The sequence below is a fragment of the Budorcas taxicolor genome, chromosome 8 (assembly GCF_023091745.1).
Source record: "Budorcas taxicolor isolate Tak-1 chromosome 8, Takin1.1, whole genome shotgun sequence".
Classification (NCBI taxonomy): Eukaryota; Metazoa; Chordata; class Mammalia; order Artiodactyla; family Bovidae; genus Budorcas; species Budorcas taxicolor.
Window position 1 is genome coordinate 28,934,988 of NC_068917.1, and position 14,754 is coordinate 28,949,741.

General features: G+C 38.3%; 1 protein-coding gene across 1 annotated transcript in view; it reads right to left on the reverse strand.

Moving 5' to 3' along the window:
• Positions 1 to 14,754, reverse strand: part of ADAMTSL1 (ADAMTS like 1) — a 1,100,541-nt gene that overhangs the window by 404,460 nt on the left and 681,327 nt on the right. The window contains exon 4 of the mRNA XM_052645042.1: positions 13,183 to 13,228. Within this exon, the coding sequence (XP_052501002.1) occupies positions 13,183 to 13,228 (46 nt within the window). The remainder of the gene's footprint in view (positions 1 to 13,182; positions 13,229 to 14,754) is intronic.

Genomic DNA, 14,754 nt, shown 5'->3' on the forward strand with positions numbered 1-14,754 from the left:
ATCAGGTTGGCGGTGAGAAGATAATCCAAGCCCTGTTACTCCACCTTGCCTGCAATTGGAAATTGAATCTTTGCCTTTTGAATGTGGACTTGATATTTAAAAACAGCCCAAAGAGAGTGCCCTGCAACCTATTAGAAGATGGAGGACTTTGGACATTTTGGATTGAGCTGAGAAACGAGTTGAGCCCATCTGGACTTCTGACCTCCAGAGCCATGAGATACTAAATGGGTCACCTCTATCTCCTCCCTCCCCCTTCTCTTCTTTACTTAACTCTGAATCTCTTTGGGTGTTCCAGGCTGTGGAGAACACTTACGGAACTGATCATTGGCTAGGTTGGTCTCTCTCCTTTTGACTCTCCCCCTCTCCCCCTGGTCACCTCTATCTCCTTCTTCCCTCTTCTCTTCTCTATGGAGCTCCATGAACCTCTCTGAGTGTTCCAGACTGAGGAGAGAAAATTACTGAGGGAACTGATTACTGGCTAGATTGCTCTCTCCCCTTTTGATTGCCCCTTTTCTCCTCCTGGTCACCTCTATCTCCCTCCCTCCTCATCTCTTCTCCATGTAACTCTGTGAACCTCTTTGGGTGTCCCTCACTGTAGATAATCTTTTCACCATTAACCTAGATGCTTTATCATCAGTGCTGTATGGATGGAGAAGTCTTGAGGCTACTGTAAGAATAAGATTGAAAGCCAGAGGCAGGAGGCTTAAATCCAAAACTTGAGAACACCAGAAATCTCCTGACTCCAGGGAACATTAATCGACAAGAGCTCATCCAAAAGCCTCCATACCTGTACTGAAACCAAGCTCCACCCAAGAGCCAACAAGTTTCAGAGCAAGACATACCAAGCTAATTTCCAAAAACGCAGGAACATAACTCTGAGCACAAAAATACAGGTGGCCAAAAGTCACACCAAACCCACAGACACCTCAAAACTCACTACTGGACACGTCATTGCACTCCAGAGAGAAGAGATCCAGCTCCACCCACCAGAACACTGATGCAAGCTTCCCTAACCAGGAAACCTTGACAAGTCACTTGTCCATCCCCACCCACACGGAGGACCCTCCACAATAAAGAGGAACCACAAACTTCCAGCATACAGAAAGGCCACCCCAAACACAGCAACCTAAACAAGATAAAAAAGGCAGAGAAATATTCAGCATGTAAAGGAACATAATAAAAGCCCACCAAACCAAACCAAAGAGGAGGAGACAGGGAGTCTACCTGAAAAAGAATTCAGAATAATGATAGTAAAGATGATCCAAAATCTTGAAAATAAAATAAAGTTACAGATAAATAGTCTGGAGACAAGGATTGAGAAGATGCCAGAAAAGTTTAACAAGGACCTAGAAGAAATAAAAAAGAGTCAATCAATAATGAATAATGCAATAAATGACATAAAACTCTCTGGAGGGGAACCAATAGTAGAATAACTGAAGCAGAAGATAGGATAGGTGAGGGGGAAGATAGAATGGTGGAAATAAATGAAGCAGAGAGGAAAAAAGAAAGAATTAAAAGAAATGAGGACAACCTCAGAGACCTCTGGAACAATGTTAAATGCACCAATGTTCAAATCATAGGAGTCCCAGAAGAAGAAGACAAAAAGAAAGGCCATGAGAAAATACTTGGGGAGATAATAGTTGAAAACTTCCCTAAAAGGGTGAAGGAAATAGCCACCCAAGTCCAAGAAACCCAGAGAGTCTCAAATAGGATAAACCCAAGGTGAAACACCCCAAGACACATACTAATCAAATTAATAAAGATCAAACGCAAAGAAAAAATATTAAAAGCAGCAAAGGAAAAACAACAAATAACTCACAACGGGATTCCCATAAGGATAACAGCTGATCTTTCAATAGACACTCTTCAAGCCAGAAGGGAAAGGCAAGACATACTTAGTGACGAAAGAGAAAAACCTACAACCCAGATTACTGTACCTAGCAAGGATCTTATTCAAATATGAAGGAAAATCAAAAACTTTACAGACAAGCAAAAGCCCAGAGAATTCAGCACCACCAAACCAGCTCTCCAACAAATGCTAAAGGATCCACTCTAGACAAGAAACACAGAAAAGGTTTATAAACTCAAACCCAAAACAACAAAGTAAATGGCAATGGGATTATACTTATCAATAATTACCTTAAATGTAAATGGGTTGAATGCCCCAAACAAAAGACAAAGACTGGCTGAATGGATACAAAAACAAGACCCCTCTATATGCTGTCTACAAGAGACCCACCTCAAACCTAGGGATACATATAGACTGAAAATGAAGGGCTGGAAAAAGATATTTCACACAAATGGAGACCAAAAGGAGTAGCAATACTCATATCAGATAAAATAGACTTTGTGAAAAGAGACAAAGAAGGAGACTACATAGCGATCAAAGGATCAATCCAAGAAGAAGATATAACAAGTATAAACATATAAGCACCCAATGTAGGAGCACCACAATATGTAAGGCAAATGCTAACAACTATGAAAGGGGAAATTAACAATAACACAATAATAGTGGGAGACTTTAATACCCCACTCACACCTATGGATAGATCAACTAAACAGAAAATTAGCAAGGAAACACAAACTTTAAATGATACAATGGACCAGTTACACCTAATTGATATATATAGGACATTTCACCCTAAAACAAGGAATTTCATCTATTTTCTCAAGTGCACACGGAACCTTCTCCAGGATAGATCACATCCTGGGCCATAAATACAACCTTGGTAAATTTAAAAAAAATTGAAATCATCTCAAGTGTCTTTTCTGATTACAATGTGGTAAGATTAGATGTCAACTACAGGAAAAAAAAAAACTAGTAAAAATACAATCATATGGAGGCTAAACAACACTCTTCTGAATAACTAACAAATCACAAAAGAAATAAAAAAAAAGAAAACAAAATATGCATAGAAATGAATGAAAATGAAAACACAACACCCCAAAACCTATGGGATAGAGTAAAAGCAGTGCTAAGGGGAAGGTTCATAGCAATACAAGCCTATATCAGGAAACAGGAGAAAAATCAAATAAATAACCTAACCCTACACCTAAAGCAACTAGAAAAAGAAGAAATGAAGCACCCCAGGGTTAGCAGAAGGAAAGAAATCCTAAAAGTTAGGGCAGAAATAACAGCAAAAGAAACAAAGGAGACCATAGCAGAAATCAACAAAGCTAAAAGCTGGTTCTTGGAGAAGATAAATAAAATTGACAAACCATTAGCCACACGCATCAAGAAACAAAGGGGGAAGAATCAAATCAACAAAATTAGAAATGAAAATGGAGAGATCACAACAGACAACACAGATATACAAAGGATCATAAGAGACTATTATCAGTAACTATATGCCAATAACATGAACAACTTGGAAGAAATGGACAAATTCTTAGAAAAGTACAACTTTCCAAAATTGAACCAGGAAGAAATAGAAAATCTTAACAGACCCATCACAAGCACAGAGATTGAAACTGTAATTAGAAATCTTCCAACAAACAAAAGCTCAGGACCAGATGGCTTCACAGCTGAATTCAACCAAAAATTTAAAGAGCTAACACCTATCCTACTCAAACTCTTCCAGAAAATTGCAGAGGAAGGTAAACTTCCAAACTCAATTCTCTGAGGCCACATTGACCCTAATACCAAAACCAGACGAAGATGCCACAAAAAAAGAAAACTACAAGCCAATATCACTGATGAACATAGATGGAAAAATCCTTAACAAAATTCTAGCAAACAGAACCCAACAACATATTAAAAAGATCATACATCATGACCAAGTGGGTTTTATCCCAGGGATGCAAGGATTCTTCAATTTCTGCAAATCAATGTGATACATCACATTAACAAATTGAAAGATAGAAACCATATGATTATCTCAATAGATGCAGAGAAAGCCTTTGACAAAATTCAACATCCATTTATGATAAAAACCTGCAGAAAGCAGGAATAGAAGGAACATACCTCAACATAATAAAAGCCATATATGATAAACCCACAGCAAACATTATCCTCAATGGTGAAAAATTGAAACCATTTCCCCTAAAGTCAGGAACAAGACAAGGATGCCCACTCTCGCCACTACTATTCAACATAGTTTTGGAAGTTTTAGCCACAGCAATCAGAGAAGAAAAAGAAATGAAAAGAATCCAGACTGGAAAAGAAGAAGTAAAACTCTCCCTGTTTGCAGATGACATGATCCTCTACATAGAAAACCCTAAAGACTCCACCAGAAAATTACTAGAGCTAATCAATGAATATAGTAAAGTTACAGGATATAAAATTAACACACAGAAATCCCTTGCATTCCTATACACTAACAATGAGAAAAAAGAAAGAGAAATTAAGGAAACAATTCCATTCACCATTGCAATGAAAAGAATAAAATACTTAGGAATATATCTACCTAAAGAAACAAAAGACCTATATATAGAAAACTATAAAACATTGACAAAAGAAATCAAAGAGGACACAAATAGATGGAGAAATATATCATGTCCATCGATCAGAAGAATCAATATAGTGAAAATGAGTATACTACCCAAAGTAATCTATAGATTCAATGCAATCGCTATCAGGCTACCAATGGTATTTTTCAAAGAACTAGAACAAATAACTTCACAATTTGTATGGAAATACAAAAAAACCGCAAATAGCCAAAGCAATCTTGAGAAAGAAGAATGGAACTGGAGGAATCAACCTGCCTGACTTCAGGTTATACTACAAAGCTACAGTCATCAAGATAGTATGGTACTGGCACAAAGACAGAAATACAGATCAATGGAACAAAATAGAAAGCCCAGAGATAATGGACACCTTATCTTTGACAAAGGAGGCAAGAATATACAATGGAGAAAAGACAATATCTTTAACAAGTGGTGCTGGGAAAACTGGTCAACCACTTGTAAAAGAATGAAACTAGAACACTTTCTAACACCATACACAAAAATAAACTCAAAATGGATTAAAGATCTAAATGTAAGACCAAAATTTAAAAAAATCCTAGAGGAAAACATTGGCAAAACACTCTGACATAAATCATAGCAGGATCCTCTGTGACCCACCTCCCAGAGTAATGGAAATAAAGCAAAAATAAATAAATGGGACCTAATTAAACTTAAAAGCTTTTGCACAATGAAGGAAACTATAAGCAAGGTGAAAAGACACCCTCAGAGTTGGAGAAAATAATAGCAGATGAAGCAACTGACAAAGAATTAATCTCAAAAATATACAAGTAACTCCTACAGCTCAATTCCAGAAAAATAAATGATCCTATCAAAAAATGGGCCAAAGAACTAAACAGACATTTTTCCAAAGAAGACATACAGATGGCTAACAAACACATGAAAAGATGCTCAATATCACTCATTATCAGAGAAATGCAAATCAAAACCACAGTGAGGTATCATCTCACACCACTCAGATGGTTGCTATCCAAAAGTCTAAAAACAAGAAATGCTGGAGAGGGTGTGGAGAAAAAGGAACCCTCTTACACTGTTGGTGGGAATGCAAACTAGTACAGTCACTATGGAGAACAGTGTGGAGATTCCTTAAAAAACTGGAAATAGAACTGCCTTATGACCCAGCAATCCCACTGCTGGGCATATACACCGAGGAAACCAGAATTGAAAGAGACACATGTACCCCCAGTGTTTATCGCAGCACTGTTTATAAGAGCCAGGACATGGAAGCAACCTAGATGTCCATCAGCAGACGAATGGATAAGAAAGCTGCGGTACATATACACAATGGAATATTACTCAGCTATTAAAAAGAATGTATTTGAATCAATTCTAATGAGGTGGATGAAACTGGAGCCTATTATACAGAGCGAAGTCAGTCAGAAAGAAAAACACCAATACAGTATATTAACACATATATATGGAATTTAGAAAGATGGTAATGATGACCCTATATGTGAGACAGTAAAAGAGACTCAGATGTAAAGAACAGACTTTTGGACTCTGTGGGAGAACACGAGGGTGGGATGACTTGAGAAAACACCATTGAAACATGTATATTATTATATGTGAAATAGATTGCCAGTCCAGGTTCGATGAATGAGACAGGGTGCTCAGGGCTGGTGCACTGGGATGACCCTGAGGGATGAGATGGGAAGGGAGGTGGGAGGGGGGTTCAGGATGGGGAACACGTGTACACCCATGGCTGACTCATGTGAATGCATGGCAAAAACTACCACAATATTGTAAAGTAATTACCTCCAATTAAAATAAAAAATTTTTTTTAAAAAAGAAAAGAAAATTCTGACCAAGAAAGTCCTATAGCAGAATGTTCTTTCCTTCCATGAGTTTCTATTCCATTATTGACATAAAGCACCAAATGTGCCCTTACTTTATGCTGTACAAAGACCCGATGAGAAAAATGGGCATGGGATCAAATGTGATTTTCCTTTTGATTCATCATTAATAACCACTTTAAGGATGTTATGAAAGCCATGAACCTTTACAACTTCAGTGATGAGAATAACTGGTTAAGATGGCTGATCAAAGTCTATACCAAAGACAAGAACTTTGCTTCTATGGTCCATGTGTGCTCACTTCGATTTAACCCTACTTTACTGCTGGAGAAATCTGTTCAATGCAGTACTGCCAGTCACAGAACCAACACAGATATCTTCATTGTTTAGATCCAATACCCCAGATATAAATTTTTTAAAGAACTACAGAATTTTAGAGCTGGAAGGGATCTTTGAAATCTTAGTTCAATCCTCTTGTTATTTAGGTGCAGAAACTGAGGCCCCCAAAGTTATAAACTTGCCTAGTACCACTCTGTCCTATCTGACCATTATAGCTGATGCCTTTGTCTCTTGCTGGAAAGCTGCATGTAACGCATTTCATAGTAATGATACTGTAGACCATAAAAGTGGATTGTATCCAAGTGAGGACAAAGCCAAGTGACTTAGGGGAAGACATTTTCCCTCTAAAACACAGTCTACATCTTCCTACCATTGTCCCCTTAGTGCAAGTATCCATTAGTACTCAAGGAAACTACTGGAATTACTTCTGAACTGAAATGTCTACTTCCACTCTCTTTTGTGCAATCCATCTCTGGAGCGATCCTGCAGCCAAACCTATTTTTTAAAATCCTGAGTACAACTTTATTTTCCCCTCCCTAAAAGTCTCAGTAGTTCCTCTTGCCATTAAAACTATAACACTTTATGACACCCAGCATGATCTAGCTCCTGTCTAACTGCACCTTTATTTTTCTAATCTTCTAATACTCTTCTCCTTGCACAGTAGTCTCTACACTGACTTTGTTCTTTTTTTGAACACACTGTGTTCCTTCATCCTTTAGAGCCTCTGTACTGGCTGTTCCTCCTCTCTGATTCACTCTTCCCCTGATATTATCACAGTTCTTTTCTTCCTGTCATTCGAATGTCCGTCCCCAAGTGGACTTCCCCAACCTTCCAATCTGAAGTCACCACTGATCATTTAATTCTCTGCAGAGCACTGATCACTACCTGATATTGTTTCCTTTAAATAACTTGTCTGTCGGTTTGTAATCTGGCTTCCTCCATTAGAATGAAAGCTTCAGGAGAATTAGGTTTTGGTCCTATTCATCAATATACCCCAGTCCTGAGAACAATTCTCATGGTCATTTATTCTTGGAATGAACAACGTTTTGTCTCCATGTGCTAAAAAGGCTTTTAATGGTTTCAACCATTTCCTCAGAAGACAGAAATCCCTGCCCACGCACCTCACCCCCACTTCTGATTGTTCCCTGAGAGTTTTTAGCAAAGATATGGAAACGTGGTTTACCAACTGTAATCTTGCAAGAGTATTTTTTAAGAACAGTACAGTGCTGCAGTGGAGTAATAAAATCTCAATAAGGAACATAAGAATGGCATCAACTACTACAGGCACCTTAGCCTAATAGGATGCTAACCGTGGTCACTATCTCTTAAATCTCAGTTCTAGTGAAGATTAAGGACAGTGATGAAGAAACAGTTTATAAGACACATAGCATTCCTCTCACCACTTTGGAAGTCAATTTTGAACATCTAATTAAGATCAAAGCGTTCAGATTTGAGGTTATTTGAACAAACAGGAAATGTGATCTAAGAAGAATTTTGAGAGGATCCAGGGACAATCTGTGGAGAAGGCAATGGCACCCCACTCCAGTACTCTTGCCTGGCAAATCCCATGGGCGGAGGAGCCTGGTAGGCTGCAGTCCATGGGGTCGCTAAGAGTCGGACATGACTGAGCGACTTCACTTTCACTTTTCACTTTCATGCATTGGAGAAGGAAATGGCATCCCACTCCAGTGTTCTTGCCTGGAGAATCCCAGGGTTGGGGGAGCCTGGTGGGCTGCTGTCTATGGGGTCACACAGAGTCAGACACGACTGAAGCGACTTAGCAACATCAGCAGCAGCAGCAGGGACAATCTGACACCTAGTAACCCACTTGAATGGTCTGCTGGGTTTACACCCACTGTTTATCCTGATGTGACCCTTAGTTTTCTTTTGTTTTAAATTATTTTTGGCTGTGCTGTGTGGCATGTGGCATCCTAGTTCCCCGATCAGGCATTGAACCCACCTGCACCCCCAACCACTGAAAGTGGACTGTCTTAACCACTGAACTGCCGAGGAAGTCCCTATCCTTAGCTTTTTCTTTTAGAAAGAGCCTTGTCACTTTTCTTAAAAAGAGCAGGGACTGTCCAATGGGAAAAATTGGATGAACTACATCCTTAGGAATGAAAATAGCCTGCTTGGATCAGGTAGAAATGGTATAAGAAGGTACCACGACTCCAAGAACCATGGGAACATTATGGAAACTTTAACTTTCTTATATGGATATAATCTGTCTATACAGTGATTAACAATAAAATAATAAAACAATAAAAGCACATGAGCTGATATTCAGTTGAGCCAGAAAAACTGGTAATCTAAGGAGATCTTTTCTCTTCCTCAGTTTCAGGAAACAAGAACCCAAAGAAATGCTGTACATAGCAAGTACAAAGAATAGAAATAGAGAGTGAATCTCTGGAGAAGAAGTGGCTCAGAAGAGGCCTAGGAAGCTGTCCAGGGATTAACAAGTGACCTTGGAGGCTTAACTAATAAAAGCCCCTCAAGTTTTTCCAAAACAAGCAACTAAAAGGGGAATACTTAATTGAATTGTTCTGAACTTCTTAGTTTGAAAAAATTGGAATGTGATTATGAAAAAATTCTTTCTTATGAAATTTTTCATTTGTATTTTTGGCAGTGTTGCTTCTGTCATGGCCAAAAGCCAGAAAAAAAACATTGAATTACTTGAAGACTCTAGGTTCTCATAAAAAACTCAGTGTCAGTTTGATTCTACAAGCTGCAAAGAGTTGGCTCGTGCTATTGGTTTTAAGTAATGTTAGGTCAGCTTTAGCCTGCATCTGTCCAGGGAAATGCTCATAATGATAACAAGGAAGTTTTGGGCTGTTTCCGAAGATCTTATAGGAAAGAGTAGGCAGACATCTGCTCATGATGCTTTAAGCATTCACGTCTACTTAGGGTAGTCTGGACCCCTTCTATTATCCTTAAGGCTAGACAGAAAAGGAATGGTAGTTAAGGAGATTTCTTTAAAAACATCATGTCTGTGTGTTTTTCATATTTTATAATTCATTTAATTAAAAAATGTTTTCATTGTGTTTGCTTTTGTGTTTTTTTTTTTAATTGGAGTACAGTTGATTTACCATTCTGTGTTAGTTTCAGGTGTACAGCAAAATGATTCAGTTATACATACATATATCATGATTTTTTCAGATTCTTTTCCCTTATAGGTTATTATAAAATATTGAGTACAGTTCCCTGTGCTATACAGTAGGTCCTCATTGGTTATCTATTTTAAATATAGTAGTATATATATGTTAACACCCAAACTCCTTATTTATCCCTCCCCATCTCCTTCTCCTTTGGTAACTATGTTTGTTTTCTATGTCGTGTGTTTTTAAAATGATTTTATATATATATGTATATATATATATATATATATACACACACACACACATATATAGCACACACATATATATCACCATAATAAAAAGGATCATAAAGAAAACCAATGAGCTATAGTATATTTATATCAAAATTTTTTCATACTATAACTATAACAAACTGTCAATTTTTAAAAAACATAACAAAAGTCACCACAGCTATTTGATCTTTTTAATTAATCAGCAGTTGAATGAGGGGTGTGTGTGTGTGCGTGGTGAAGAAGACAATGCTATGGGTTATGTTATATGTCACTAGTGTCTTAAATGGAAACAGAGAAATGAACTAGGCAAAATAATCTATTGAACAATTGCTTCTACTTCCAATTATCATGCCTTCTACTTGCTTGTGTTCCTGGTCAGGCATTTATATAAAATTATACTGTTCACTCATTTTAGTCTTTCTCATCTCATTTGTCTTCTGGCCAGGAGTCACCTCCACTGTCCATCTCGCTTTTTTAAAAGAAAAAATTATTGAAGTATAGTTGATTTACAATGTGTTAATTTCAAGCATACAGCAAAGTGAACCAGTTATACGTATATGCACTCTTTTTTTAGATTCTTTTCCCATATAGATTATTACAGAGTATTAAGTAGAATTCTCTGTGCTATACAGTAGGTCCTTATTAGTTATCTTATATATAGCCATGTGTATATGTTAATCCCCAAATCCTAATTTATTTCTCCACTTCTGTTTTGCCTTTGTTAACTATAAGTTTGTTTTCAACACCTCTGGCTTTATATCTGCTTTGTAAGTAAGTTCATTTGTACTGTTTGGATAAAGAAGATGTGGTGCATATACACAGTAACTGTTACTTTCCCATAAAAAAGAATGAAATGATGCCATTTGCAGCAACATGGATGGACCTAGAGATTACCAAATTAAGTAAAGTAAGTCAGACAGAGAAACACGAATATTGTGTGATATTGCTTATATGTGGACTCCACTGTCCATTTTTGGGGGGCATCTCAGTATTGCCAGACTAAGACCTAACACACTCTGGACCACGTTCTCTGTAAGAGCAAGTTCTCTAACCTCAGTCGAACCCCCTCTTCTATAACAACGTGGTCTTCAAAAGTTTTCTATATCTTCAATTTGTGTCTGTTTTTAAGAACAGAGTTTATGTCCTTTCCCTCTATCAAGATCCCTTCTCTTCTTGTCACCCAATGTTGGCTTTGGGACCTGTGGCATCAAGAATACTCTTACCTGCAAATATCATCAAGTTCCCCCTCCAGATCAAACTCATCTCTCAGGGCTCTCTTATTTAAACAAACAAAACAAAACAAAGTAACACATCTTCCCACCCTTCTGTGGCTCTACAAATGATGGAGTGCCTCTGTTAACACTTTCTAAGAACAACAGACCTATAGATTCCATTTCTTTATTAACATGCTTTATGTGCTGCCGTCTTGATTTCATTCCTGATACACTAGCATAACTACTTCTGGCCTGGAGAATTCCATGGACAGAGGAGCCTGGGGTTGCAAAGAACTGGACACGACTGACTGACTTTCACTTTTACTTTTCTCTCAAATCTCTCAGTGTTCACACTTTTGATAATGACATTCACCATTCTTCTAGAAGACCAGCACTCCTTTCGCATTCAACAAATATCTACTGTATGCTTAACATATATATAAGTTCTAGGCACTGGGGATGTAGGAGTGAACAAGGTAAACGAGGCTCTATCTATGCTTAAGGAATTTACATTCCAGAGTTGGGGAACAGAACACATAAATAAGTACTCAAATAAGATAGGGACTTCCCTGGTGGCCCAGTGGTTAAAAGTCCATCAGTCAATGCAGGGGACATGGGTTTGGTCCCTGGTTGGGGAACTAAGATCCCACATTCCTAGGGGCAACTAAGCTCATACACCGCAACTAAAGAAGCCCACACTCTGCAAAAAAGAGCTTGCACAGTCCAAAAAAAAAAAAAAAAAGCTAAATATGATTGATTGACTATTGTGAGAGTTGGGGCCAAGCAATGCGACAACTATATTAGATAAAGTAGTCAAGGAAACCTCTTTGAAGAGGTGGCATTTGAGCAGAGATCAGAATAAGGAAGATGCCCATCATGCGAACATCAAAAAAAATAACATCTTTAAGAAAGTGATTCAGAAGCACTAGAGCTCTAAACATGCACGTAAAACATTCCTTCACTCCCACTACGACTCATCACTCTAATTAAATCACTTGGGAAGTCTTACAGAGTGACTTTAATTTTGATGTCTCATATCTATTTCCTCCTGTTTTCAGCCTCATTACTTCTTGTTCTCTACCTGTTTCCTGTTCCAGTGCAGAATTACAGAATTAAACTTCCCAAAGTGGAACTCACCAATATTCTACTCTCACTCCACAACGTCTGGTGACCCTCCATTAGTCACTGAAGGAAAATAAACTTGGAAGCTTAATATTCAAATCTCTTTATGGTGTAACCTCAAAATAGCTTTCAATTCTTCTCTTCCATACTACTAAGCACAATCCTATTTAAATTCGTGTTCAGAACACACCTTCAATATTCCTGTCTCCAAAGTTGCCTGTTATGTTTCCTCCACTTGGACTGGCTATCATCCCCTCCCACCTAGTCTGGGCCAATCACAGCCTTCCTAGGCTTCTCAGTCCTACGTCAAATCACCTCCTTCTGGAAGGTCCTTCAGATTTCCCTCTGCTTTTAACCCACAAGAACGTAATCCCTTTCTTTCTACATTTGTCAGCATCTGTCTTCTCTTGCTACATCCCTTACCATAACACAGATGTTTTAAGACAGCAACCACATGCTATGGATCTTTGTAGTAGTTCAGTGCCTCACATACAGTTGGTATCGAACAGTATTTGTTAAACGAATGAATTTATCAAATCTGAGTTTGATGAACTGATGTTTATTTCATGATTGCCAAGTGGTTTCCCTTTTCTCATTTATTGCTTTCAAGAGACCTAGATGTGAAGCCAGAAAGCAGAGAGGAAACACAGTTCTTATTTTTAAATAGTGTAGTTAGTTTCAATCTGGCCAAGTGATTAAAAGTTTGTCTTGAGGAATGTTAAAATTACCTATTTTTTTGATGTATATAATCCATATACCATGAAATAAATAACTCTTGGTAATATACTAATTAGTTGATATCTGCTCAGGATACATGAGACTGTTTAGCATTATTCAGGGCTTAAAAAATGCATTATCACAATCATAGAAGGTTAATGCTTACCACATTACTGCATGTTCTATATCGGATATTTCTTCCCTCACAGCTCCTGGGGGAAGGGAGAAAAAAAAACAACAACTCATTACCACCAATGAAAGGCCCCACATTTCAATGGTTCTCTTAGAAAATCAATTTCCTCTTTAATACCAGTTTATACTCTTTATTTATATTCTTATGCGCCTCTGTTTTCTTTTGAGTATGCCCTGGTAGGAGTTACTATCAAATACTAAATAGAGCAGATCTAAACTCTTGAGAGTCCCTTGGACTGCAAGGAGATCCAACCAGTCCATTCTGAAGGAGATCAACCCTGGGATTTCTTTGGAAGGAATGATGCTAAAGCTGAAGCTCCAGTACTTTGGCCACCTCATGCGAAGAGTTGACTCACTGGAAAAGACTTTGATGCTGGGAGGGATTGGGGGCAGGAGGAGAAGGGGACGACAGAGGATGAGATGGCTGGATGGCATCACTGACTCGATGGACGCGAGTCTGAGTGAACTCCGGGAGATGGTGATGGACAGGGAGGCCTGGCGTGCTGCGATTCATGGGGTCACAAGGAGTCGGACATGACTGAGCGACTGAACTGAACTGAAAGAAGCTGAATATGCAAATTGACTTCTCCATTAGACTTGAAACTAAGTATTAATTTTGCTTCAAAAGTTATCAAAATAAGTACAGCAAGTTCCCTAGGTATGAACCTTCAAGTTGAACATGTGCAAAGATGTGAACGTGAGTTCACACAGCCAATCATGTAAGTTAGTTCATGGGTCTGGTGCACACTGCCACATGTGTGAATCCTTTACAAGTGGTTGTGCTTTTGTGTACTTAACTGTATGGTACTGTATAGAGTACAGTACCACAATATCTTTATTTCAAGCCCAGGATGTCAGGAAGCATAAAAACAGCAGAGATGTAGCTGGTACTGCTAAGAAGCACCAGGAATTGGAGGCCCAGAGAAAGGATAAAAAGAAACAAGAGGAACAAGAAGTAATTGAAGAACCAGAAGAGAGTCATGATGGAGTAAATGGCAAAGGGATTTTCTTTATTTGAGGAGGCACTGTTAGTCTTTTGAGGCACAGGACTGGAACATAGAATGATATACAAAGGTTGCAGCAGCCATTCAGAATGCAATCCAGTGCTACTGGGTCATCTATGATGAGAATAAAAGAACTAGTGTCCAGACATCACTGGATTCTTCTTTCAAGAGGATAGAACTGAATCCAGCAAAGAATCAGAACTGGTGCCACCAATGTCAGGCATGACTGAAACTGCAGCTTTCCCTCCGTCTCCTATTACTGACGACCCTTCAGCTCTCCTGTCTCCCACCTCTTCTCCCTCCTCCAGTCAGTAACTCTCCTTGCCTGTTCAGTAGATGCCAGGCCCTGTATGCTACCTGTTGTACTGTAGTATTGTACTTTTCAAGGTACTGCACTGTAAGATTAGAAGCTTTTTATTTCTTGTGTTTTTCTGTGTGTGTATTATGTGTGCAAAGTATTATAAACCTATTATTGGATAGTACTATATAGTCAATTGTGTTAGTTGGGCACTTAAGCTGACTTTGTTTGGCTTATGAACAAA